The sequence below is a fragment of the Dipodomys ordii genome, unplaced genomic scaffold (assembly GCF_000151885.1).
Source record: "Dipodomys ordii isolate 6190 unplaced genomic scaffold, Dord_2.0 Scaffold61, whole genome shotgun sequence".
In the NCBI taxonomy this organism is placed as follows: domain Eukaryota; kingdom Metazoa; phylum Chordata; class Mammalia; order Rodentia; family Heteromyidae; genus Dipodomys; species Dipodomys ordii.
This window is the reverse complement of record NW_012267277.1, coordinates 8,381,540-8,406,512: the sequence shown is the minus strand read 5'-3', so window position 1 is coordinate 8,406,512 and position 24,973 is coordinate 8,381,540. Positions and strand designations below refer to the sequence as shown.

At 46.8% G+C, this 24,973-nt stretch overlaps 2 protein-coding genes across 2 annotated transcripts in view; both read left to right on the top strand.

Annotated features, from left to right (window-relative positions):
* Nucleotides 1–13,778, top strand: part of Mroh7 (maestro heat-like repeat family member 7) — a 38,198-nt gene extending 24,420 nt beyond the window's left edge. The window contains exons 15-22 of the mRNA XM_013022251.1: nt 1,360–1,474; nt 2,770–2,910; nt 4,025–4,204; nt 5,168–5,323; nt 5,634–5,756; nt 8,819–8,921; nt 12,875–12,937; nt 13,455–13,778. Coding sequence (XP_012877705.1) covers nt 1,360–1,474; nt 2,770–2,910; nt 4,025–4,204; nt 5,168–5,323; nt 5,634–5,756; nt 8,819–8,921; nt 12,875–12,937; nt 13,455–13,699 — 1,126 coding nt within the window. The 3' untranslated portion in view covers nt 13,700–13,778. The remainder of the gene's footprint in view (nt 1–1,359; nt 1,475–2,769; nt 2,911–4,024; nt 4,205–5,167; nt 5,324–5,633; nt 5,757–8,818; nt 8,922–12,874; nt 12,938–13,454) is intronic.
* A 2,561-nt stretch (nt 13,779–16,339) lies between these two features.
* Nucleotides 16,340–24,973, top strand: part of Ttc4 (tetratricopeptide repeat domain 4) — an 18,239-nt gene continuing 9,605 nt past the window's right edge. Inside the window, exons 1-6 of the mRNA XM_013022180.1 lie at nt 16,340–16,487; nt 16,697–16,814; nt 18,161–18,322; nt 19,427–19,504; nt 21,156–21,280; nt 24,583–24,669. Of these exons, the coding sequence (XP_012877634.1) occupies nt 16,377–16,487; nt 16,697–16,814; nt 18,161–18,322; nt 19,427–19,504; nt 21,156–21,280; nt 24,583–24,669 (681 nt within the window). The 5' untranslated portion in view covers nt 16,340–16,376. The remainder of the gene's footprint in view (nt 16,488–16,696; nt 16,815–18,160; nt 18,323–19,426; nt 19,505–21,155; nt 21,281–24,582; nt 24,670–24,973) is intronic.

The following is a 24,973-nucleotide window of genomic DNA, read 5'->3' as shown; positions in this document are numbered from 1 at the left end:
AGAGGAGGAGGAGGAGGAGGAAGAGGAGGAGGAGGAGGAGGAAGAGGAGGAGGAGGAGGAGGAAGAGGAGGAGGAGGAGGAGGAGGAAGAGGAGGAGAATTCGATATAGATAGTCCTTATAGCATGTAAGATCTGCTGGCCCTGCTCTGAGTTCTGCTTTTGGGGGGAGGGGGTCTAGGATAAGGCTTTGAGAATACTTGCATTTCCTTTTTTCTTATTTTGGTAGTAGTTGGGATTTGAACTCAGTCTTGTGCTTACAAAGTCGACACTCTACAGTTAAGCCACACTTCTAGCCCAAGAATGTGCCTTGTGTATTTCTGACAGTTTCTAACAGTGGTGCTGATGTTGGCTGAGGTGACGTGTGCACCTTGAGCACTGCTGGCTTAGTTGGATGAGCAGAAGGAGAAAGGCAGTGGGCATGGCAGCCCTGCCATTTTCCAGCCCTGTGGCTTTGAGCAGCTCATGCTCACAGCCTTCATTTCCTCATCTGTGCATGGAGCTAATAGCAGCCAGCCTCTGAGGACAATGGTAAGGTCCAAATGGAACAACTAAGGGAAAAGCATCTGGTTACTGCCTGGTATGAGTGAACCTCCCCCCACAACTCCCCTGCCCCTTCCAATCCCTGCCTCCAGCATGGCCCTATGCAGCCCAGCTCTTCATCTGTTCTGTCCTACTGATTTTCCCTGGGTCCTCAGGCAAGTCACTTCTGCACTCTAGTCTCAAGTTTCCCCACCTGTAAAAGGAAATATTTAAACCTTATGGCCTCTGGTTCACACCTATAATCCTAGCTGCTCAGGAGGCTGAGATCTGAGGATTGAGGTTTGAAGCCAGTCCGGTCAGGGAAGTCCATGAGACCCTTTTTTTTGGGGGGAGGGGGGTCCGGTCGTGGGGCCTGAACTCTGGGCCTGGGCGCTGTCCCTCAGCTCTTCAGCTCAAGGCTAGGGCTCTACCACTTGAGCCACAGCGCCACTTCTGGCTTTTTTCTTATGTGGTGCTGAGGAATCGAACCCAGGGCCTTGAGCATGCAAGGCAAGCGCTCTACCACTGAGCTACCTTCCCAGCCCTCCACGAGACTCTTATCTCCAATGAACCACCAAAAAGTTGAAATAGAGCTGTGGCTCAAATGGTAGAGTGCCAGGTTTGGGTGAAAAAGCTAAGGGATAGAGCCCAGGCTTTGAGTTCAAATCCTATTACTGGCACAAAAAAATAAACCTGATGGCTCTAGGATGTCTTTGAGGTGGGACAGCTGGAACACAGCATCACAGGATCTTGGTGATCCTGACTGTCCCAGCCAGCCCTCACCCAGCAGATCCTCAGGGAGTAGGAGAGCCTGAGGAACTGTTCCCTCACACATACCAGGGCCATGGTGCAGTACTCCTGCCAGGAGTTGTGCCGCATCCTCTACCTACTCATCCCACTCCTGGAGCGCGGCGACGAGAAGCACAAGATCACAGCCACTGCCTTCTTCGTGGAGGTACTGACCAGGCCAGGCGTGGGGGTGTGGTGTCGGGATGTCGGGCTCATCCCAGACTCAGAGCACGCTGGAGGTTGCTCTACAAGCCTTTTTGTCTCCCTTGTCCCTTTCCTCTCTACCTCTGCTCCCCAATCCATTTCCCACAGACTGCCCCAATGTCTCTGTGTAATCTCCAACCATTGCTGGGCAATGGGGATGGCATTGCATGACTAAACTGGGCAGTGAAGGAAGAGCAGAGTTTTGGGAGGGGCTTCAGGCAGGGCTTCTTGCAGGAAGTGACATCTAAAGCAAGGGTTGGTGGGAGGTGCTGGGGCTGAGTCAGGAGGAAGTGGGAGGGACTGGCCCAGAATGGGGGACTGGCACCTCTTTCATAGCTAGTCACTTCTAGAGACACAGAGACTAGTACAAGACTCACTTCAGAGGAGGAAGCCAAGGCACAGCGCACACACGCTCACACACACGCACACACACACACACACACACACACACACACACAGTCTTTCTCCTTTAGCTTACTGTGTTGAGATACACAGTGGGTGCCAGTCTACCATTTTAAGTACCTAGTCCAGTGGCCTTACGTACGTACAGGTCATCGATCCATCAGACCTGCCATGCAGCTTGAGAATTATTTCTATCTTTCCCTGATGGAACATTGCACCCATGGATCGCTATCCCTCCTCCCCTCAGGACTGTGAATGTGGGAAGAAAGGACCATGTCAGGTTTACATTGCAACACCAGGCCCAACCCTGGTATGACAGCAGAATGTGTCATTGCCAGAGAGGGCAAACCTGGTCTTGAGATCTAGAGTCCTGGGTTCCAGCTCTAGCTCTGTCAGGTTATATTTCTGGTACCATTTTGTGTAGGCCTGTGTGCCAAACACTGTGTCTACCTTTTTTTCTGCCCCCCTACTAACCCTGGCAACCATGCAAAGGAAGAATCATGCTACTGATTAGATGAAACTGGGTAGTTTTGGGGGTCACACAGCTCAAGAGTCAAGAGACTCCTGATCTGTCTCACTCAGCCTCAGGAAGAGGCCTCTCTCTGAGGCTGCCCAGGGAAGGCAGTTGACAGCCTGGAAGGGCCCTGTACAAGCACAGATTCCCAGGGCTGAATTTTGGAAGAAGCCATGGGATGTCATGTGGGAATCAGAATGGAGAGTGTGTCCCAGCAGAAGGGATGCAACAGCTAGAGTTTTCCAGCCAACTGTTGGCTTTGATTGCCTGCAATGCCAGGTCCAGAGGCTGAGCACGCTGATTTGCTGGCCCTTGACCTTGAAGTATGTTTACTCCTTTAGCTGCTCCAGATGGAGCAGGCACGCCGGATCCCCGAGGAGTACTCTCTTGGGAGGATGGTGGAAGGCCTGAGTCACCGCGATCCCATCATGAAGGTGCTATCCATCCGAGGCCTGGTCATCCTGGCCCACAGATCTGAGAAGGTAAGTGAGGGCAGAGGGAGTCTAGTCCAGGCTCTGAGCTGGACTAGATCTTGGATCTTGGCTGTCATAGTCTTTTAGATGTTAGCAGCTAGAATCAGACTCTGTGTCTGGCTTTAGTGATCCCATCTATAAAATGGATCTGCTTTCATGATTTGTATGTGTTTTAATATTGTCAACAGTTCCCAATCTAGGTTTGCACCATGACTTTAAAGATCGTATATAGGAGAAAGGGGGTGATAGTTATTATTCCTAGTCATAGATTAGGAAACAGAGGTCCAGCTGCTTTTTCTCCCTTGCACCATTACAGCTTATGATGTAGCCAGGATGAAGGGACAGACCACAAATTCAAAAGCTAATATGGTGTGTGTGTGTGTGTGTGTGTGTGTGTGTGTGTGTTTTGATACTGGGACTTAAACTCAGGGGTGGGTGCTATCTCTTAGCTTTTTTGCTCAAAAGTGGTGCTCTACCACCGGAGCCACAGCTCCACTTATGGCTTTTTAGTAGTTCATTGGTGATGGGTCTCTTGGATTTTCCTGTCTGGGCTGGCTCCTAGCAGCAATCCTCTTATCTCAGACCTCAGCCTCCTATGTAGCTAGGGTTACAGGGGTGCGCCACTGGAAGCTTTATTTTTTTTTTTTTGTCAGTTATGGGGCTTGAACTTGTGGTCTTGGCACTGTTCCAGAGAAATTTTTCTCAAGGCTAGTGCTCTAGCCATAGTGTCATTTCCAGTTTTCTGATTGTTTCTGGTCATTAATTGGAGATTATAGTCTTATAGACTCAACTGCCTGGGTTGGCTTTGAATTTCAATCCTTAGATCTCAGCCTCCTGAGTAGCTAAGCTTACAGGTGTGAGCAACCAGCACCTGGCTTAGAAGCTAACTCTTAATGCTCATGTCATTTATCTAATGCCAAAGTAGGAGACCAACAACAAAGGGTCTCAGGAACTGAGGCCAGGAGGGAGTCAGCAAGGCCCAAGCAAGAGCCTGAGGGAAGATGTCCAGGCAGGAGACAAGGCATAGGCAGGGATCCTGGGCCTGGAGTAGAGCCACCCAGTCCAGCCTGGGTGACTCAGGGGGCCTAGGAAGAACCCTGTTCCACATCCTTCTGCCACCCAGATGGCCAAGGTTCAGGCCCTCCTGCCATCCATGGTGAAGGGCTTGAGGAGTGTGGATGGCATGCTGGTGGTGGACGCAGCCCACAACCTCAAGACCATCTTCAAAGGGCAGGGCTGGAAGCTGACGGACAGCTCTGTCTACGTGGAGATGCTACAGATCCTGCTGCCCCACTTCAGTGATGTAAGAAATCCTGTGGGATAAGGGGTTTAGGGAAGGTGTCTCTTTAGCACCTCTTCTGTCTACCTTGTTGGGTCTTGGAATAGTCACATTAATCTGCCTAGTGGGAAACCTGGATCTAGCTGGTCTACATCTTTTGCAGTTGTTTGTCCAGAGAAGGCTCAATATTCTTACTAGTCCTCCTGGAAGGAGCTCTTCTTTAACAGTTTTTAAAAGATTTTTTGACAGTACTGAACTTGAACTTGAGGCTAGCACTCTACAACCTGAGCCATGCCTCCAGCCTGACTTTTTGCCGGTTATTTTGGAGATAGAATCTCTTGGACTTTTCTGCCCAGGCTGACTTTGAACTACAATCCTCTGGATCTCAGTCTCCGGAGTAGCTAGGATTACAGGCATAAGCCACCGGCACATAGTTGGGGGTTCTTCTTTTATAATTGCATCTCCCCAATGATAGTAAACTATTGCCACTGGTCTGCCTTGAAAGGGAGTGTTTCTTGCCAGGCATTGGTGACTCACGCCTGTAATCCTAGCTACTCTGGAGGCTGAGATCTGAGGATCATGGTTGAAAGCCAGCTCAAACAGAAACATCTGTGAGACTTTTATCTCTACAAAAAGAGCCAGAAGTGGAGTTGTGGCTCAAGTGGTGGAGTGCTAGCCTTGAACAAAAGAAGTTCAGTGACAGTGCCTAGGCACTGAGTTTAAGACCCAGGACAGCCACAAAAATGGAGTGGGTACTTCTTTTTTAAAAGCAGTTTCAGTGAGGGGCCTTTTCTTACCTGACATAAAGACACCCTTTAAGTTAGTGGGAGTCCTGGCTGGGAAGAATGGAGAGCTCCAGACCTAAGGGGAGCACCACCAGTTGACCTTGGCTGACCTCTCTGGGAGAGTGCCTCTGACTGAGGGAAGAGAAGGTCATAGAGCCACCTCCTGGAGGAGGGGCACCCCTAAGCCTCCCATCTGTCCTAGTCAAGAGAGGATGTGCGAATCTCCTGTATCAACCTGTATGGGAAGGTGGTCCAGAAGCTCCGGGAGCCCCGCACCCAAGCCATGGAGGAGCAGCTGATCGGCACCCTGGTGCCCCTACTTCTGGTTATGCAGGATGGCAACCCTAAGGTGGTTCAGGTGAGTGAGCACAGGCACTGGGCCCTCTCCTCCACTCCCAGGCCCTGCTGGTGTACCTCTCTGTGTAGAAACCAGGCCAAGACCACAATCAACCCATCAGAAGTCTGTTATTTTCCTCCAACCAGATGTGTTTCCCAAAGGCATCCATGTTAGTTATTTTCCTTCAGAAGAACTAACTTCATAATTGTACATTTCAGATAGGATTGAGTTTTCAAAGTCCAACTTTTACACATTTTTCTTTTTTTCTGGAACATGTTCTGGCTATCTTGGAATTCCATGACTCTGATATTCTCCTCCTGTCCATTCCCAGAAATGTTTGAAGACCCTGTTCCGTTGCTCCTGCTTCATGGCTTGGGAGTTACCCAAAAGAGCATATAGCCGGAAGTCCTGGGACAACCAGCAGCAGACAGTGGCCAAAATCTGCAAGTACCTTGTGAGTGCTTCCGGAAACAACCATGGCTTCTTCCTTTCATACCAGCACTTTGACTGACTGATTCCACCACCTCCTACAAGCCACTGGCTCCAGAACCTCCATCTTCATCTCTAACACCCCTGACCCTTAGGGATGCTCTCTGCTGGTCACTGGACACCTTGGATGACCCCCACAGCTCTGTTGGACTTCTGCCTTTCCTTTCCAATTCTGTTCTGTCCCTTTAGTTCTCAAAGCAAAAACCTGGGGTCACCTAGGATTTCTTCCTCCTCTCTCCTTCCACATTTGTTCTATGTTATTTATGTTTTTACGTTATTTTATTTTGTGCCAGTATTGGGATTTGAACTCAGGTCCTGGGCATTGTTCTTGAGATTTTGTGCTCAAGGCTAGTGGTCTACTACTTGAGCCACAGCTCCACTTCTAGATTTTTTTTAGGGGGGTGGGGTGCTTAATTGGAGCTGAGTCCCACAGACCTCTTTCCTGACTGGGCTGGCTTTCAAACCTTGATCCTCAGATCTCAGCCTCCTGAGTAGCTAAGATTATAGGTGTGAGCACTGGCACCCAGCTTGGCTTAGGTCTCTTCCAGCTTACCAAGTAGACTCCTTGCCACAAAACATGCTAGAAAAGCTACATTAGAAAAATTATTGTTATTATAATGTGATGTACAGAGGTTACAGTTACCTAAGTCAGATAAAGAGTATACTTCTTTGTTTTACTTTTTCTTTTGGTTGATCATAGGGCTTGAACTCAGGACCTGGGTGCTGTCTCTAAGCTCTTTTACTCAGGGCTAGAGCTTTACTACTTTGAACCACAGCTCCACTTCCAGTTTTCTGGTGCTTAATTGGAGATGGTTTCATGGACTTTCTACCTTGGGCTGGCTTTGAACTGTGATCCTTAGATCTCAGCCTCCTGAGTAACTAGGCTTACAGGCATGAGCCACCAGGGCCCAGCTAAGAGTACATTTCTTTTTGGACAAAGCCACCCCTTCCCTCTTTCTCTCCCAGTTTTTCCCTCCCATTCTCACCCACAAGTTGTATAGTTCATTTTTAACATAGTGTCTAGTGATTACCACTGCTGTATTTATTCACCCGTTGCTCCTCCATTTCTGTGTCCGCCCCCCCATTCCTCTCCCAAAGATAGATAAATAAGATAAAAAGAAGAGAAAACAAAAACAATCAAAAATAAGCCTCATGATTACATTTACTGAAGTTCATTCAATAAATATTATTTTATATGATCAGATACAGGTAGACATTATGCCTTTGTGAGAAACCTACATTATTATTAACTAAGAATTAATAGCTAGTTTAGGTTATTTAAAACACTGCTTGCTGCTAACTGGGAATGTGGCTTAGTGGTAGAGTGCCTGCCTAACATGCATGAAGCCCTGGGTTTGATTCCTTAGTACTGCATACACAGAAAAAGCCAGAAGTGGTACTGTGGCTCAAGTGGTAAAGCACTAGCCTTTAGCACAGAAAGGCTCAGGGACAGAGCCCAGGTCCCAAGTTCAAGCTCCAAAACTGGCAAAAAAAATAAAGAAAGAAAAAGAAAACACTGTTGCTCACTGCACTCAGGCCCCTGTGGCTTGTGGCTGCATTTGTGACCCTCTGTGGTGGATCCTTCTAGATCTCACTTTCTTTTTGGCACTATAAGCTATGGGCAGTTTTGCTCATGTGTAGGTTGACCTCTAGCCCTAGCTTTAAGAAGGGGTTGGTAACTTACTATCAGTGTATTCACTCACTCATTCATTCATTCATTCATTCATTCATGTAGCTATTACTTTTGGGGTCCCAATTCCCAAGTCAGGCCCTGTCCAGGTGTTGAGGACTCTGAACCAAAATACAGGGTGAGCCCACTATACATTATGATAGTGTCACAGGTATTAACATGTTGCAGGGCCATCAAGCATGGCAAATGAGCTCTGCCTGAGGGTGGTGGAAAGCTTTAGGGAGGAGGTGACAGCCAGGCTGAGGCTAGAAGGATAAGAGGTGAAAAAAAAAAGGATAAGAGGTGAGGAAGAGAGGGAAGGACACTCTAAGTAGGAGCAACTGCTTGTCCAGTGCACAGATCATGAATAGCATGCAGGCCATGTCTTTGTTCTAGACCGCATTCTGGAACTTGATCTAGAACTTGGTCTAGAACATGGTCTAAAACAATGGTCTAGAGCATGGCAGTGGAGGCTGGGAATGAAGGATGTGGGACACAGAATATGACCATGAAGCCTTTGCCTACTAGGCCCTAGAGTTCAGACCCGACACTAGTCTTGGCCATGAGGTAGTCACCGGGAGAATGATTGGGTCAGATTTCTCTTCATGTCCCGCTACAGCATCTCAGCTAGATCACTCCTCCCAGCTTCTACTACCAGACCCTCTAACCACCATGACCAGATTATATTACATAAAACCCTGTTACTGGGGGGCTGAAGGTGGCTCAGTGATAGAGCGCTTGCCTTGCATGCCTGAGGCCCTGGGTTCGATTCCTCAGCACCACATAAGCAAAAAGAAAAACCGGAAGTGGCGCTGTGGCTCAACTGGTAGAGCGCTAGCCTTGAGCTGAAGAGCTGAGGGACAGCGCCCAGACCCAGAGTTCAGGCCCCATGACCAGACCCCCCCCCCAACAAAAAGAAAAAGAGAACCCTGTTACTGCCCTGTCATGAACAATTGCTGCCGTCGTACTTCCAACCATGAGGAAACCCCATTCCTGCCTGGCTTTTAAGATTCTCAGTTTATCCCTTGCTGCTTTACAATGTGTGTCCTTCACCCTTGTCCAACCTGTCTCCTTATCTGTCATGTCTCTTGAATGTCATATCTCTGGTGGAATCTGGGGGGAGGGGTGGATTGGAAGGAGACTCCCCAGTGCAGGAACATTATTTATGTCTCTGTTGTAATTAGCTAAGAGAAATGGGACTTGGACTCTTGAGAATCTTTGGCAGTGGGCTGGGCAGCAGAGATGTTCAAGAGCAGGGCACCAGGCTAAGTGGTGGGGTAGGATCACAACTCCTGACTTCAAGGAGGAAAGCTGGACCCTGAGAGCCCAGCACTGTGGGGATTTCTCTTTGTTCCCAGGTGAACACCCACCGAGATAGCGCCTTGACTTTCCTCAACCAGAGCCTGGAGTACACCAAGAACCCACAGGCCTCCCTCCGGAAGTCCTCGGTCATGTTCATAGGTAACTGCTCTGCATAAACCTCTCTTGCTGTCAGGGCTCTGCCCGCTCTCCAGTCGCTCCGGCTGCCACCAGCCCTTTTGGCAGTTGAGCAATGCCTCACTTAAGGTATAAGGCTTGGCCAGCAGTTTGTCTAAGTGGCACATTAGGTGGTCTCATTTTCAAGATCATGACCTAGAACATAGCCATAGGCTGAATTCAGCCTGAAATCTTTGTGCAGGTTCATTGCCTGAGCAACTATACTCAGCTGAGCTGCTGCTGTTCCCTGGAGTAAGAATGTGGCCAAGCCTCATGGGTGTTAGGGCAAACCCCCTACTGACTATAGCAGCAGAAGCCAGGCAGCAGGAGGAAGAGGAGGGTAGAATCTCAGCTCATGATCTCCTCTCTCTCTCTCTCTCTCTCTCTCTCTCTCTCTCATTTATTCCCTCCGAGCATCAGTTTCTTCATCTATAAGATGGGTATCAACTCCCATTTCACAGACTGGATGAGAAAATTTTTTTGAAAGATAAGACCTGTCATGTTGAGATGTTCAGTTAGTTGCCTCCATTCTTTTTGTTGTTGTTGTTGGTCATGGGGCCTGAACTCTGGGCCTGGGCGCTGTCCCCTTGAGCTCTTCAGCTCAAGGCTAGTGCTCTATTACTTGAGCCACAGCACCACTTCCTAAGTGGTATATTGGAGATAAGAGTCTCACTGACTTTCCTGCCTGGGTTGGCTTTGAACCGTGATCCTCAGATCTCAGCCTCCTGAGTAGCTAGGTGTCGTGAGCCACCGGCGCCCTGCTGCCTCCATTGTTTTTATTGTCCACAATCCCAACCTCTGCCTTTCTTGGGAAAAAACAAATAGCAGATCCCTTTGTTCAGAATTCCCCCCAGAATCTCCTTCTGATTGGGTGCCAGGTGGCCTTCCTTCTATAAACCATACTGTACCATACCATACTGTACCATACCATACCATGCTATACCATGCCATACCATACCACTGCTTATCTGCCCTCAAGACCACATTCCCTTAACCAAGGACCAGGAGACCTTGCTACAGAGAGGCTTGGAGCTTATTACCTCTGTATAGTCTTCCCTCAGTTCCTTTGTTCTTTTTCATCCATCCACCCATCTCATCGTACCATCTCACTCATCATCATCCATCCATCCACCATCCATCCACCCATCCATCCATCTGCCTATGCATCCACTCACCAATCTCTCTACTTACATATCTGCCTACTCATCCATCTATCCATCCATCAATCCATCTACCATCCATTTACCCAGTTGCCCACTCATGTATCCATTCATTCATCTATCTATCCATCCATCTACCTATTCATCCACTCATCAATCTATCAATCTATCCACAAACCTGCCTACTTATCTACTCATCCATCTATCCACCAATCAATCTGCTCATCCATTCACAAGCTGCCCACTCATGTATCCATTCATCCATCTATCCATCAATCCATCCATCTTCCAATCCACCCACATACTCACCTACTCATCATCTAACCATCTATCCTTCTACCCACCTGTCCACTCATCCATCTATCTGTACCATCCATTTACCCACCCATTGAACCATCAACCCCATCCATCCACCCATCCATTCACCTACTCAGCCAGTCAGCCATCTGTTGGCTTACACAACAAACACCGATTGATCTCTTTCTCTTTGTCAGGCATAATGCTTAGGTAAGAGAAACCTTCAGAGGGTGGTGCTGATAGGGGTTTGGGAGTGAGAGTTTAGGCAGAGGTGTGATGAGGTGACTAGTCTAATAAATGTTATGCTGCTCAGAAGGCCCCTCTCCTTTCTCTGTCAGTCCTGAGGCTTGAACTCAGGGCTTAGGCACTGTCCCTGAGATTCTTTTGTTCAAGGCTAGCACTCTACCACTTGAGCTATAGCCCACCTCCGGCTTTTTCTGTTTATGTGGTACTGAGGAATTGAACCCAGGGCTTCATGCTTGCTAGGCAAGCACTCTATCACTAAGCCACATTCGGAGCCCCCCTGTCTCTTAAGAAGTGACATCTGTTTCCTAGCTGCCGATTTCTTTAAAGCTTTCTCCAATCAAATAGTGTTTAACATCTCATACCTGGACTTGTGCTGGGGAATTAAGGCTGAGCAGAGCCTAGCTCTGCCCACAACTGTTCTTGATACAGTGCAGAGCTTTCTAGCTTCTATTTGTTTGTTTATTGCCAGTTGTGGGGCTTAAACTCAGGGCCAAGACTGTCCCTGAGCTCTTTTTGCTCAAGGCAAGCACTGTACCATTTTGAGCTACAGTGCCACTTCCAGTTTTTGACTGGTTAATTGGAGATAAGTGTCTCATGGGGACTTCTCTGACTGGGCTGGCTTCGAACTGCAATCCTCAGATCTCAGCCTCTTGAGTAGCTACTAGGCATCTGACTCTAACCTCTTTTAAATCACAGATCTTTTGGGAGACTCTGCTTCAAGGTTATGGATACTTTTCATAGAAAAATGCATATATGAGCTGGACATAGTGGCACATATCTCTAATCTCAGGAAAGTTGAGAGTTCAAGACCAGCCTTGGTTGGCCATTAAAAACATACACACAAGCTGGGCGTCATGCCTGTAATCCTAGCTGCTCAGGAGACTGAAATATGAGAATTGTGGTTCAAAGCAAGCCTGGGCCAGGCGCCGGTGGCTCACGCCTGTAATCCTAACTACTCAGGAGGCTGAGATCTGAGGATCATGGTTCAAAGCCAGCCAGGGCAGGAAACTCCATGAGACTCCATGAGACTCCAATAAACCACTAGAAAACCAGAAGTGGTGCTGTGGCTCAAGCAGTAGAGCACTCGCCTTGAGCTGAAGAGCGTAGGGACAGTGCCCAAGCCCAGAGTTCAAGGCCTATGAATGACAAAAAAAAAAAAAAAAAGCAAGGCTGGGCAGGAAAGTCTTGAGACTCTTATCTCCAATAAATGACCAGAATACCGGAATTGGCTCTGTGGCTCAAGTGGTAGAGCGCTCGCCTTCAGCTGAAGAGCACAGGGACAAGCCCCACAACCAAAAAACAAACAAACCATATACACACACAGATACAAAACACAAAACACAAAAAACATACACACACAAGAGAGTTGAGTCTGTGGCTCAAGCAGTATACAGTGTTTGCACAAGTATGATGCCTGAGTTCAAACCCCAGGGCCACCTAAAAAATGTTTATGCATATAATTCTGTATATAATCTTAGGGACATCAGGGATTCACTTTACCCTCCTCCAACTGAGCTAAGATCTGATCTGGTGGGATTTAAGATTCATAATCATAACTAAGATACCATATGCAGACAGTAAAGATTCACAGACACTCTGGGAACTGAGGCAGTCACCTAACTTAGTCTGGGATAGACTGTACATGCAAGGACCAACAGGACTTTCCAGAACAGAAAGATGGGAGAAAAAGGCATTCTGAGAGGTAAGTAAGTAGTGTGGGCACTGGAGAAGCTGCGAACACTGTGGGAGCCAGGCAGGTGCCCAGGCTGTAGGCAGCATGCAACAGGGCTTGCCATGACTGAGAGATGGTGGGAAGGAGTTCCTGGACCCAGAATATGGAGTCTCAGTGCCTCTGGGGCCCTTGGCAGCCACAACTGACAGGTGCACAAGGTGCTCAGGGTCCTGCATATTGCTGCCATTCACTCATCGTAGAGCAGTGGGCAGTGGACACAGTACCTCCCTGCATTTCAGACAAGCAAGCTAAGGCCCAACTTATGGTAGCACTGTCAGAATCAGTGGTCTAGATCCTGCCCCATCTGGTGCTATCTTTGACTACTGGACTATCTCCCCCAGGACCTCTCTGGGAGTATCCAAGAATGGAGATCCCCTTTGTGTCTTCATTTGTGGGTTTTGGAGTGGACGGGGAGGCTTCTCTGAGGAAGTCTGGGCCTCAGATGGGATGGATGGCATTATGCTGAGGAGCTGGGTGCCCTTACCTTTTGAATGATGCTTCAGGGTCCCTGGTCCCCTGCATGGACAGCATAATGACGGAAGATCGGCTGAATGAAGTGAAAGCCAGTAAGTCATGCCCTGGGCCTGTGAGATTTCTAGGGACAGTGAGACACTGAGCAGCAGGAGGGGCAGGGACACAGCCAAGGCAAGGGTCTTCCCTTCACTATCCAGGATGAGAGCTGTATGGGGCCCCATGGGGTTCCCAAAGAGTAGAACATACAGCCTACCTGAGGGAACATACTATTTCATGAAAAAAATGACCTAAAGATAGGACTAGAAACCACTTAGTGCAGGATATATAGTTTAGACTTCAGAGGGTACAAGCTTATTTTGTAACTGGGAAAGCTGATAAGAGCATATAGGAAGACCAGGGGCAATCCAGGAATGCTTCTTAGAGGAGGCAGGCTTTGATTCACACTTGGAAAGCTGGGAACAGTTCGGAGGGCTGGAGGAAAGTGAGGTGAGCAGATGTTGCACAGGGGGCATCCAAGCCAAGGCCAGGAGGTGGGAAGGAAAGATAAGGGGTGAGACCAGCTTAGAGGCCTCGTCTTAACCAGTAGTCTTTCTTCTCCCTGTGATCCAGCTGTGGAAAACTTGAGGCATGATCCAGAAGCATCAGTATGCATCTATGCAGCCCAGGCCCAGGAACACATCCTGTCCAGCTGCTGGAGGAATTCTTGGCCACTTCCACACGGGGACTCATGGGTGTGTGACCCGGCCACCACGCACCGCTGGAACCCCAGCTGCGAGAACCTGCCCGCTTCCCACCAGCGGCGCTCCTGGATCATGCAGGCCCTGGGCTCCTGGAAGATGTCCTTGAAGCAGTAATGTCACACAGCCACAGCCCCCACCTTCAAGCTGTCCAAGCACAGACATGGACACATAAATGCCACATGGCTTCCCTCTCCATCCCGAGTGCTTCATGGGAGATGTCCTACTGTTATACTAGGACAAATCTGAGAGAGGGGTATGGCCTGTTGGTGACTCAGTTGCAGTATGTCTAATATGGGTAGATGGGGAAGGTGAAGTTCAGAGAGGTGCTTGTCACAAGCCACTCAGTAAGTCCACTGGAGGTCTCAGCTTCCTCTGCCCCCATTATCACAGGAGCTAAAGAAGTGGCGATTTGGGTTTCCCTTGGGGGAAGAAAGAGGAGGAGAATCCTCCATCCCATGATATCATGTCTCAGGGCTTTGAGTCCTAGCCTTAGGTTATGTGCTGTGATGTTTTCTAATTCTAGGAATTTTTATAGAGCTGATTCTACAAATAGTTATAGAGCTTCTAACCTAGGCAGGTACAGGCTCTGGACACTTCATGATCTGAGGCAGAAGGTTCTCACCTAGGGCACTTTTGCCCCTTACGGACTATTTTACAATGTCTGGAGACATTTCTGGTTGTTTTAAGTTGAAAGTGGGTTGGGATCAGCATCTAGTGGGCAGAGGCCCTGGATGCTGCTCAACCCCCTACAATCACAGGACAGTTCCACAAGGAAGTTGTCATATGGCCAAGGTTGAAATTTTGGACTAGTAGAAGTATTGGAGACACGTAAAGATACCAGCAGCAAAGCAGGGAGGCATGGGGCTGGAGGTTCCCTAGGAAGCACCACAGGCCAGCGGGGTGTTGAGATGTCAGCGAAGGTTTCCTAAAAAAGATACTTCCCAAATGGGAGGTGACCATAAGGTGTCACCTGGAGCAGACCAGGTATGTGGGACCAAGGACCAGTATCAGATTCCTATAATGGAGGGAGAGAGGACCAGGCCACTGTGGCCTTCATCTAGAGCGCAGTGAGAAAGCATTGGGAGGTGCTCGGCAGTGGAGAGATTTGAACAGATGTTGGCTTTAGAAAGCTGCCCCTCCGGGGATACAGGAACCCCTAGGCACTGCTGGTGAGATAGTAGACTGTAGCTATTCTGGGCATGAACCTGTCACTACTCAGCTATATTATGTGTATCCATGGCCTGGGAACTGCACTTGTGGGAGTTTCCAAGGTCCATAAAGAGAAATGTATGAGGACTTCCATTGTAACATGCCCTGTGGTGCCAGGAGAAGGGAAGCCTAGACACTCATCCTTGGAGAATGAATGTGCTCCATGGACTCCTATGTGTAGTTAGAGGCAGTGGTAGTACATATAGCACCACAGGCCTACATGATAAAGTATGTCACAATGTATGCACAAAAGAACTTACATTTTGAAAAACAAGATACACGAAAACACTAGAATGATTGGTTAAGAGGGAGAGATGAAGAGAAGAGGTACAAAAGTGGGGAGGAAAGGGAACCCACTACTACTTTGTAGTAGAACAAAAGGGCTGGGTGGGCAGAATGGCCAAGAGCTGGACCCAGACTGCTAAAAGGAAATGGTGGCATGGACCACAGAGGGCACAATGGAAGGGCAGCCAGTCCTATAGGAGACCAGAAAGGGGGATTCTAGAACACAGTGGTTCTCAGAATAGAGGAGGGAGGAGAACAAGGTATTAAGGATGGCATCCATGTTTCTGAGTGAATGATTGAACCAATGGTGACCCCCACATTGAGGAGTGAAGCCAAGACCAGGAGCATGATGGGGATCAGATGAGGACTGAGAGGCAGGAGTCAAGTCCAGTTTGGAAATGATGAGCTTGAAGGATTTGGGGGAACATGGTTGTGTGGCACCCACCAGGTTGATGGCTGCCATTATACACTGAATAAATAGACTCCAGACAGTTTCCTCATCCCTTTTGCATGGGAGAACACAGTGGAAAGATGGCCTCCATAAAGTGGGCCCTCACCAGACACCAAATCTGTCCATGCCTTGATCTTGGACTTTATAGTCCCTAAACTTGTGAGAAGTAAATGCGGCTTATAGGCCAAAAAGTTTTTGGAATTTCGTTTTAGCAGCCTGAATTGATGAACATAGCTGCATGGGAAGGAACTCTGAAGAGGAGTCTTAGAGATGTGGAATACATTTGGGTACCAGAAATGTAGTGGGATTCCCTTGGGAAAGAGCATAGAGGTGATAGATGAGTCGAGAAGCACATATTCAAAGCCTCTGCTGGGGTTGAGGAACTCATTAAATTGATCACACAATCATCCTCCAATTAATGGTAGTCCAAGGCCTTTGGGATTCTGGTACTTTTCTACAAAGAGCAGAAAGCAGGGATGCTTCAATCGCACAGCCCTTTTTACTGCCAAGAATATTCCTGAACATTACCTCGGGTCTAGGCATCCCTGTGAGTTGAGGGAGAACAGGTCAACTTTGCTTCAAAGCCAGAGGAACTCCAGGAGTAGTGAGGGCACACCCTCTAGAAGACCACGCCCCCACGAGACGGCGGAACTCAAGGTGCACCGATCGGCCACACCCCTGGGCTGGCCACGCCCCCGGTAGGCCCGGCATCCAGGCAGACGGAACCCAAGGCGCGTGCCGGCTGTAGCGCGGGGAGGGTTGAGGGAAGGACACCGCTCCGCCGGAAGGAGTTTCCGAGCTCTGCGCATAGTCCCTAGAACCGCAGCTGGAGAACTTCGAACTGCCATGGAGCCCTCGCCGCCAGACGCCGCCGCCGAGGACGACTTTGACTCCTTCCTGGAGAAGTTCCAGAGTCAGCCTTACCGCGGCGGCTTCCACGAGGACCAGTGGGAGGAGGTGGGCCACCGTGGGGACTCCGCACGTGTGTGGGGATATCTGCGCTCTCGTTTTAAAATAGGGAAACTGAGGCACGTGTAGATGATGATTAAGATAAGGACAGCTGGCCATTCAGACCTAACATTGGTGAGATCTGATAATGAGTCATGGCATTGGATCTACTCAGAAAATCCGTTCATGTACTTCATTCTTCTCCAAATTTTATCCAGGAATTCGACAAGATTCCCCTATTTATGAAGAAAGCACCATCGGAAATTGATCCCAAAGAGAATCCTGACTTGGCTTGTCTCCAGTCAATTATACATGATGAGGAGCGATCTCCAGAAGGTATATTACATAACTAGCATTTGATTTGTGTCTCCACTGAGTTGTGGTGAAGTGTGAGAACAGTTCTGACTGATAGCAAGTAGTGAGCTGACCCTAACTTGTCACCAATTCACTCCACAAAGCTCTGCCACTTGAGCCACGCCCCCAGCATCATTCCACACATCCTTTTTTTTCTCCTTCCTCCTCCTCTTCCACCTCCTCCTCCCCCTCCTCTTCCTCCTCTTCTTTTTTTGCCGGCTTGCACTCAGGGCCTGGTCTGTCCCTGAGAGCTTTTGCTGAAGGCTAACTTTGTACCACTTGAGTCACAGCACCACTCCCGACTTTTTCTGAGTAGTTTATTGGTCATAAGAGTCTTATGGACTTTTCTGCCCAGTTTCAAACGCCATACTCAGATCTCCATCTCCTGAGTAGCTAGCTAGGATTACCGGTGTGAGCCACCAGCACCAAGCTCACATGTACTTCTTTAGATAACAGCTGTTTGCACACAGTTCCTGCCCTCCAAGGTCAGGCTCCAGTGAGAAGCCAAATTATCCTAAAGAATCAGGACAAACATGTAATAAGGGCCAACACTTAGGTGTGTTTGTGTATATACACATAATATATATATATATTTGTGTATATATGTATACACATATGTACTTATACACACATATATCTTACTATAGCTATACCAAATGCTGTTGAAATACTGGCTGAGAGTGAACTTACAGTGGATTGGCAATTGAAGCTGAAATGGAACAGTTTCATAGGCTTTTACTATGGCAAGGAAAATTTGCACTCCAGAGCATGAAAATATAAGCAAAATCAGAAGTATAATTTCCTCCTATTTTCTTAGTAATTATAAAACAAAGTTCTTCAAAGCTCGGATGCATATATTCTTTCCTTCATGCTTCTTGTGAGATACTGGAATTGATCATAGCATTGTTTGTTTGATGATGTTTCTCCATATTGATATCCATTTTTTAACATAACTTTGATTTGTGTTTCCTTTTTCTATTGCTTTTTCTCTTCTGTTTATCATATATTAGGTTATTACATGATTTAGAATCTTTTAAAAAGTAGAAATCTTTTTTTGTTGTTGTTGCTGGTTTTTTTGTGGTTTTTTTTTTGGGTCCGGTCGTGGGGCCTGAACTCTGGGCCTGGGTGCTGTCCCTCAGTTTTTCAGCTCAAGGCTAGCGCTCTACCACTTGAGCCACAGTGCCACTTCTGGCTTTTTCTGCTTAGGTGGTGCTGAGGAATCGAACCCAGGGCTTCATGCATGCAAGGCAAGCACTCTACCACTGAGCCACCTTTTCAGCCCTAGAACTCTTTTTAAAAGTAGAAAATGTTTTTCTTCTTTTTTGCAGAACAAGCCAAGACCTATAAAGATGAAGGTAATGACTACTTTAAAGAAAAAGACTATAAGAAAGCTGTGATTTCATACACTGAAGGATTAAAGAAGAAATGTGCAGATCCTGATTTGAATGCTGTCCTTTACACAAACCGGGCTGCAGCTCAGTACTATCTTGGTAATTTATTTCATTAAGTACTTTAAAAAGAATTAACTTAGGATAAAAGGCTATTGTGCTGGCTAGTGGGAGGTTTAAGAATATCAGAGAAAGAGGGGCTGTTCAGAAACCTGGAATAATTGTATTCTGATCTTTCAACTAGACATAGGAAGATGGGAAACAGGTATTGTGTAATTTTAACTGGACCAAAAGAGTGACTTAGTCACTCTGTAAGTTGTTTTAGATTTTTTTTTTTGACAGTTGTTGGGGCCTGAACTCTGGGCCTGGGCAATGTCCCTTAGCTCTTCAGTTCAAGGCTAGCACTCTACCACTTGAGCCACAACACCACTTCCGGCTTTTTTGCTTATGTGGTGCTGAAGAATTGAACCCATGGCCTCATGCATGCAAGGCAAGCACTCTACCACTGAGCCACCTTCCCAGCCCTGTAAGTTTTAAACCAAGATGCTTCTGTAATTGTTTATTTGTGAGTGGTACTAATGCTTGAATTCAATGCCTCACACTTTCTAGGCAAGCACTCTGCCACTTGAACCACACCCCCAGTCCTTGAATGCTTCTCTTCTTTAGAGAAAACAAGCAAAAAAATCTTTTTTTAAAAAAATTGTTTTGACCTTTTATCCTGCCAAAGATGCTAGAAGGATTAATATTGTACTAGAAAGTTTTTGTTTCAATTCCAGATGGTATAGGACACCTTCAGAAACCATACATAGCCTTTGTTTCTAGGCGTAATGAGCAAATCCACCTGACCCCCCACATCCACCAGCCACCCCTGAAGGGAAACAGGCTGTCACCCCCTGTTATTCAGCTCCCACACAAGAAAAGTTGTTTTTTGTTTTGTCAGTCGGAGGCTTGAACTCTGGCCTGGGTGCTGTTCCTTTAGCTCTTCAGCTCAAGGCTAGCGCTCTACCACCTGAGCCATAGTGCCACTGTGTTTATGTGGTACTGAGGGCCTTATGTGGTACTGAGGGCCTCATGCATGCGCAGCAAGCACTCTACCACTGAGCCACCTTCCTAGCCCCAAGAAGAATATTTTTATATCTTAGATCAGAAATATCCTGAATGTTCTGTCTCAAAACTTGGTATCTTTTTCTCGATGGCTTTTATTAGGTAATTTTCGTTCTGCTCTTAGTGATGTGACAGCTGCCAGGAAGCTAAAACCCAGCCACCTCAAAGCCATAATAAGAGGTAAGTCCTATAAAACTACACCATGACTAGCACTGTCATTGCTATCACCGCTCTAAAAAGTACCACTTAAGTCTTGATACTGAAGTGCTGGGATGCTGCAGTGAGGTCATCCTGTTTTTGGTATTGAGTTCCTGTTCCTTTTGAAAGGATTCCTCAAGGAGTAGTGCCCATTCAGCTCAAACTCTGTATGCCTTAAAAAGTTGTAGAAAATTGAAACTCCTAATTCTAAATCAATAAAAAATAAAATTAATTAAAGCAGTTCCAAAAGTCATATTCTAATTACTTCTTTTCAAATTCGTTAATTGAAAGGCAAAAATCTTCAGATGCCATGTTAATATTAATTAAAGGAAAAGTTGTAGGACCTTTGCAGATAACTCTGATGCTGAGGTTTTCCTGAACTGTTTTGTTCTCGTACAGTCTGACCTTTCTATGTAATAATGCCTTTATTACTTCTGTACTTCACCTTTTCTTTGAGAAACTCATAGTTGCTTTTGAAGCTTTATTCATCACTTCTCAGTCCTCCCTTTATTCTCATGGAACAGCCTGAATGCTTATCAAGTTGTGCCTCTTTGGATGCTATTGGCTAAGGAGTGGCAAATAGGTTCAACCCCCTTAGCTTAGAGGAGAGAAAGTTCTGGATAAAGACTGGCACATACTGTAGTCTTGTAGAGTTAGCCTCAGCCTGGAAATCTTGATTCAGTTCTCAGTTTTACCACCTTCTTTTTGTTGTTGTTGTTGGTTGTGGGGCTTGAACTCTGTGCTTGGGTGCTGTCCCTCAGCTCTTCAGCTCAAGGAGAGCACTCTGCCACAGCACCACTTCCGGTTTTCTGTTGGTTTATTGGAGATAAGATCCCAGGCTTGCTTTGAACCACGATCCTCAGATCTCAGCCTCCTGAGTAGCTAGAATTGCAGGTGTGAGCCACCAGTGCCTGGCTCAGTTTTACTTTCTAATGTGACCTTGGCAAGATGACCTCTCTTGTTGTCAGTCTGCTCATCTCTACGAGGGTATTAGGTTCCTGTGACACATTGCCTTTACCATTTAACACTTAGAAAAGCCTAGTATGCATGGGATTGGGGCAGAAAGAGAGATTGATTACATGGATAGCCATAAAGAACAAAATTAGCAGGTACCTAATGTCTTTAGTCTTTGGTCTTGTGACTAGGTTGATGAATGGCCCAGGCAGATTCTTTTCTCTCTGTTTCTGTCTGAAGCTCAGAGAGGTGCTGTCCTTTGTCCAAGTGGGTAAACGACAGCCAGATTCCCAGCCCAGGTTTGTGATTTCAAAGCCTGTATTCTCTGCCATGAAGCTGTAGCATTTTGTTTTTTTGTTTTGTCTTTGTCTAAGACCAGGACTTGAACTTGGTACCTGTTTTTACTCATTGGCTAGTGCTCTACCAACTGAGCCATGCCTCTGACCCCAAGAATTCTTTACTTATAGAGTTCTTAACACTTGGGAGACTTACAAGAGTTTTGAGCTGAATGGGCACTAGAAATAGGATATTTCTGATCTAAGATATAAAATGTATTTTTCCTGTGTGGGAACTGAAGAACGGGGGATGACAGCCTGTTCCCCTTCAGGGGTGGCTGGTGGCTGTGGGGGCCAGTGGATTTTCTCATTACTCCTAGACACAAAGGCTATGGTTTCTGCAGGTGCCCTGTGCCATCTGGAATTGAAACACTTTGCTGAGGCTGTGAGCTGGTGTGATGAAGGACTGCAAATAGATGCCAAGGAGAAGAAACTTATAGAGATGAGGTCTAAAGCAGACAAGTTGAGGGTGAGTGACAACAGATAGTTGACATTTGCTAGTTAGTATTACCCAGGTGGTGTCTTTTTGGTCATTGTAGAGTTTTTCCTAGCCACTGGGGTTATGGTTGAATGGCACAGTGTATGTTTTTTATACATGAGGCCCTGAGTTTAGTCCCTAGCACAATAACCAACCCCCCCCCCCCCCCCAAAAAAAAAATCAGTCTTTACCCTTGAAGAACACACATAAGCAAACAAGTAAGTAAAGGTGAGCAAGAATATATGGTCTCGTGGGGCTGGAAAGGTGGCTCAGTGGTAGAGTGCTTGCCTTGCATGCTTGAGGCCCTGGGTTCAATTCCTCAGCACTACATAAGCAGAAAAAGCCGGAAGTGGTGCTGTGACTCAAGTGCTAAAGTGCTAGCTTTGAGCTGAAGAGCTGAGGGACAGTGCCCAGGCCGAGTTCAGGCCCCACAACCAACAACAACAACAACAAAAAGAATATATGGTCTCTGTGGTATAAGATACAGTACTGGTATCTGACCTTGCCCTGCCAAGAGCAAGGTATACATGGAGACTGGCAGGCAGACAGAGGTTTTCTGAGAGAAGTGAGGCCGGGGCTAGGGCTCTTGACTGAGCAGTCTCCTTGGCTCAGTGATATTGGGGGATAATAATATACAAGAGTCCTAGGGGATATTTTAACAGTGTGCACATGTGTGCCTGGGTGCATGTGTCACTAGGGTTTGAATTCAAGGCCTCTTCCTTGCTAGGAAATTGCTTTGCCACTTGAGCCATGCTCCCAGCCCTTTTTTACTCTTTACTTTTTTTAAAAATTAGAACCTTACTTTTGCCTTGGAACAGCCTCACACCACAATTTGGTCTTGTGACTAGGTTGATGAATGGCCCAGGCAGATTCTGCTCTCTGTTTCTGTTTCTCAGAGACATACTGTCCTTTGTCCAAGGTCTACTAGGTAAATGACAACTAGATTCCCAGACCAGGTTTGTGATTTCAAAGCCTGTGTTCTCTGCCATGAAGCTGTAGCTGTACCTGTCCAAGTTGTTAGGTTATAGGCATGACCCTCTGCAGCTAGCCTTGAACACTACTTTTGCCAATGCTTAAAGTATGAATAGCCTTGGACAAGTTCCTGATATTTTTGAAGCTTGGTTCCATTTTTGAAAGCGAAGAACACAATATATCCCTCAGAGTTGTGGGGTTTTGTTTTTTGTTTTTGGTGGTTTTTTTTTTTTTTTTCTTGTGTTGGTGATGGGGCTTGAACTCTGGGCCTGGGCACTGTCCCTGAGTTCTTCAGCTCAAGGATAGTGCTCTACCACTTGAGTCACTGTGCTACTTCCAGCTTTTTCTGTTTATGTGGTACTGAGGAATCGAACCCAGGGCCTTAGGCATGTGAGGCAAGCACACTACCACTGAGCTACCTTCCAAGCCCCCTTAAAATGAAGATTAAATTAAAAATGTATGAAATGAAAAAAGTATATATGTCTATGTCTATACATGTACACTTGCATGAATGGGTAAGTAACTGGTCTAGTCATACAAGGGAGTATTAGTCATGAAAGGGATTGATTGTTGCTATACAATGTGAATAAACCTCAACTAAGCTAAATGAAAGAAGCCAGACACAAAGGGTCACATATAGTGTGATTGCATTATGTGAAACATCTAGAGTAGGTAAATTGAGGAGGTGGAAGGCAGCCTAGCAGTAGCAGGGGCCAGGAGAGGATAGGCTGGGAGCTGAGGGTGAAACAGAAAGATGGAAGTTCCTTTTCAGGGTATCAGAAATGCAGAGCTAGATGTACTGATGGCCACACCATACAGTAAGCATGCTGAAGGTCATTGAATGATGTACATTATAGCAGGTAATAATTTTACATTGCATGAGTTCTACTTCAATGAAGGTATAAACTATCCATCAAAAATGATAAAATTATTAAGTGGGACTTAGTTATAATAATAAAAAAAAACTTTTGCTTCACAAAAGGCATGGATAAGGAAACTAGAAGTGAAGCTATCCAGTGAGCGAATGTGCAGTGCTAGGATCTATGGAGGGTTGTGCACAGAGGCTCAAGGGTTCCCTGCCATACAAAAAGAAAAAACTCCACAATGTAAAACCAGGGTGAATGGTAGAGACATGTCTCAAAAGGTTTCCAATGAGCACATGCCAATATGCCCAGCATAGCTCATCATCAGGGAAATGCAAGTTAAAGCCCCCAGAATGGCTAGCATTGGAAAAGACTCGCAAGACAAATACTGGAGAGGATGAGGGGGACGAGACCTTTCCACATTGCCAGGGGATACAAAGTGGCGCTGCCATTTTGGAAGATTGTGGGTTTTTTTTGTTGTTTTGTTGCATACCACCAGCATTGGGATCTAGCAGTTAATGCTAATTGATATTTAGCTAAGAGATGTTATTTCACAGAACATGCTCGTGACAAGATTGGTGTGTGGTCCTGGTGGTGTCGGGGGGGGGGCACCTTTGAGAGTGTCATCAAACTGACACCATCAGCTGATGCCAGAAGGGATTGGAGAAGGAGAGGCCAAAATTGACCAGCCATACTCTCCCTCAAAGGGTGGGTTTTTGTTCACAAGACAGTGAAGACATACGTTAATTTTGTGGAAAAGGGGAGTGATGGTTTGTGCTTTATTTTAGAGTAGGAGTTAACAAACTGATGCCCAGACCAAATCCAGCCTGTAGCAAAGCATGCTTTTTATATTCTCTAAAGGTTTATAAACAAAACCAGACGGCACATGGTCTATGAATCCTTAAATATTTGCAGTCTTCTTTGCAGAAAATATTGGCAAATTGCTGTGAAACAAATGTGAGGGTGAAACCAGGATCAGCTGGTGTTGGGCACATTGTTTTTGCCAGATTGAGTAAAAGGTACTTATTTCCTCTCATGGATCATCGTTGTGTAGAAGGCAGAACCTCTGATACATTCTTGCCCAGGGTTCTCCAGCCGCATAGAGAAGTGGTATTTTTCTGCCCCAGTGTCCACTGTTGTTTGGAGATGCATCCTGGTCTGTCTAAGCCCACGTTAGAGGTGCACTCACCACTCCCTGTGTCTCACTGCCCTCCCTCGCATAGCCACACTAGATACACTTTTCTTGTCTGCACCTCTCAGTAGACGGGGAACCCCTTGGGTACAGGAACTAGTTTCTGCCACAGTAGGTCTGATGCTGTGGTGTGTGTTATGTGAGCATGTATTGGCTGTATTGAGCACTGACATCCTTGACAGGAGCTGGGGTGGGTAGGGTCCAGGGTAGCCATTCAGGAGCAGGCTGGGGTTAGAGACACTCATGCATCTGAACTTCATTTCCAGCGGACTGAACAGAGGGATGTGAGGAAAGCAAAACTGAAAGAAAAGAGGGAGCAGAATCAGAATGAGGCTTTGCTCCAGGCCATCAAGGTGAGTCTTCGGCATCTCTCCCTGTGTGTGAAGTTCACCAGCGTGGGGAGCCTGCTAGGAGCTTCTCTCAGGATGCCCTGGCCACACCATGCTTGGTGAAGCGGAGGGTGCACTCAGGGTTAAGTGTTCTTTCAGTTAATCGTCTTAGAAGGTCTGAGGTAGGTCTTCTTGCTCCTGTTTTACTAGCTGAGCGAACAGTCTCAGAAAGGTGAAGAAACTTCACACTGGGTTTCAGAGCCAGTTTGGTCCTTACCATGAGTCATACTGCACTCCAAGAAGGCTAACTTTTTTTTTTTTTAATTTT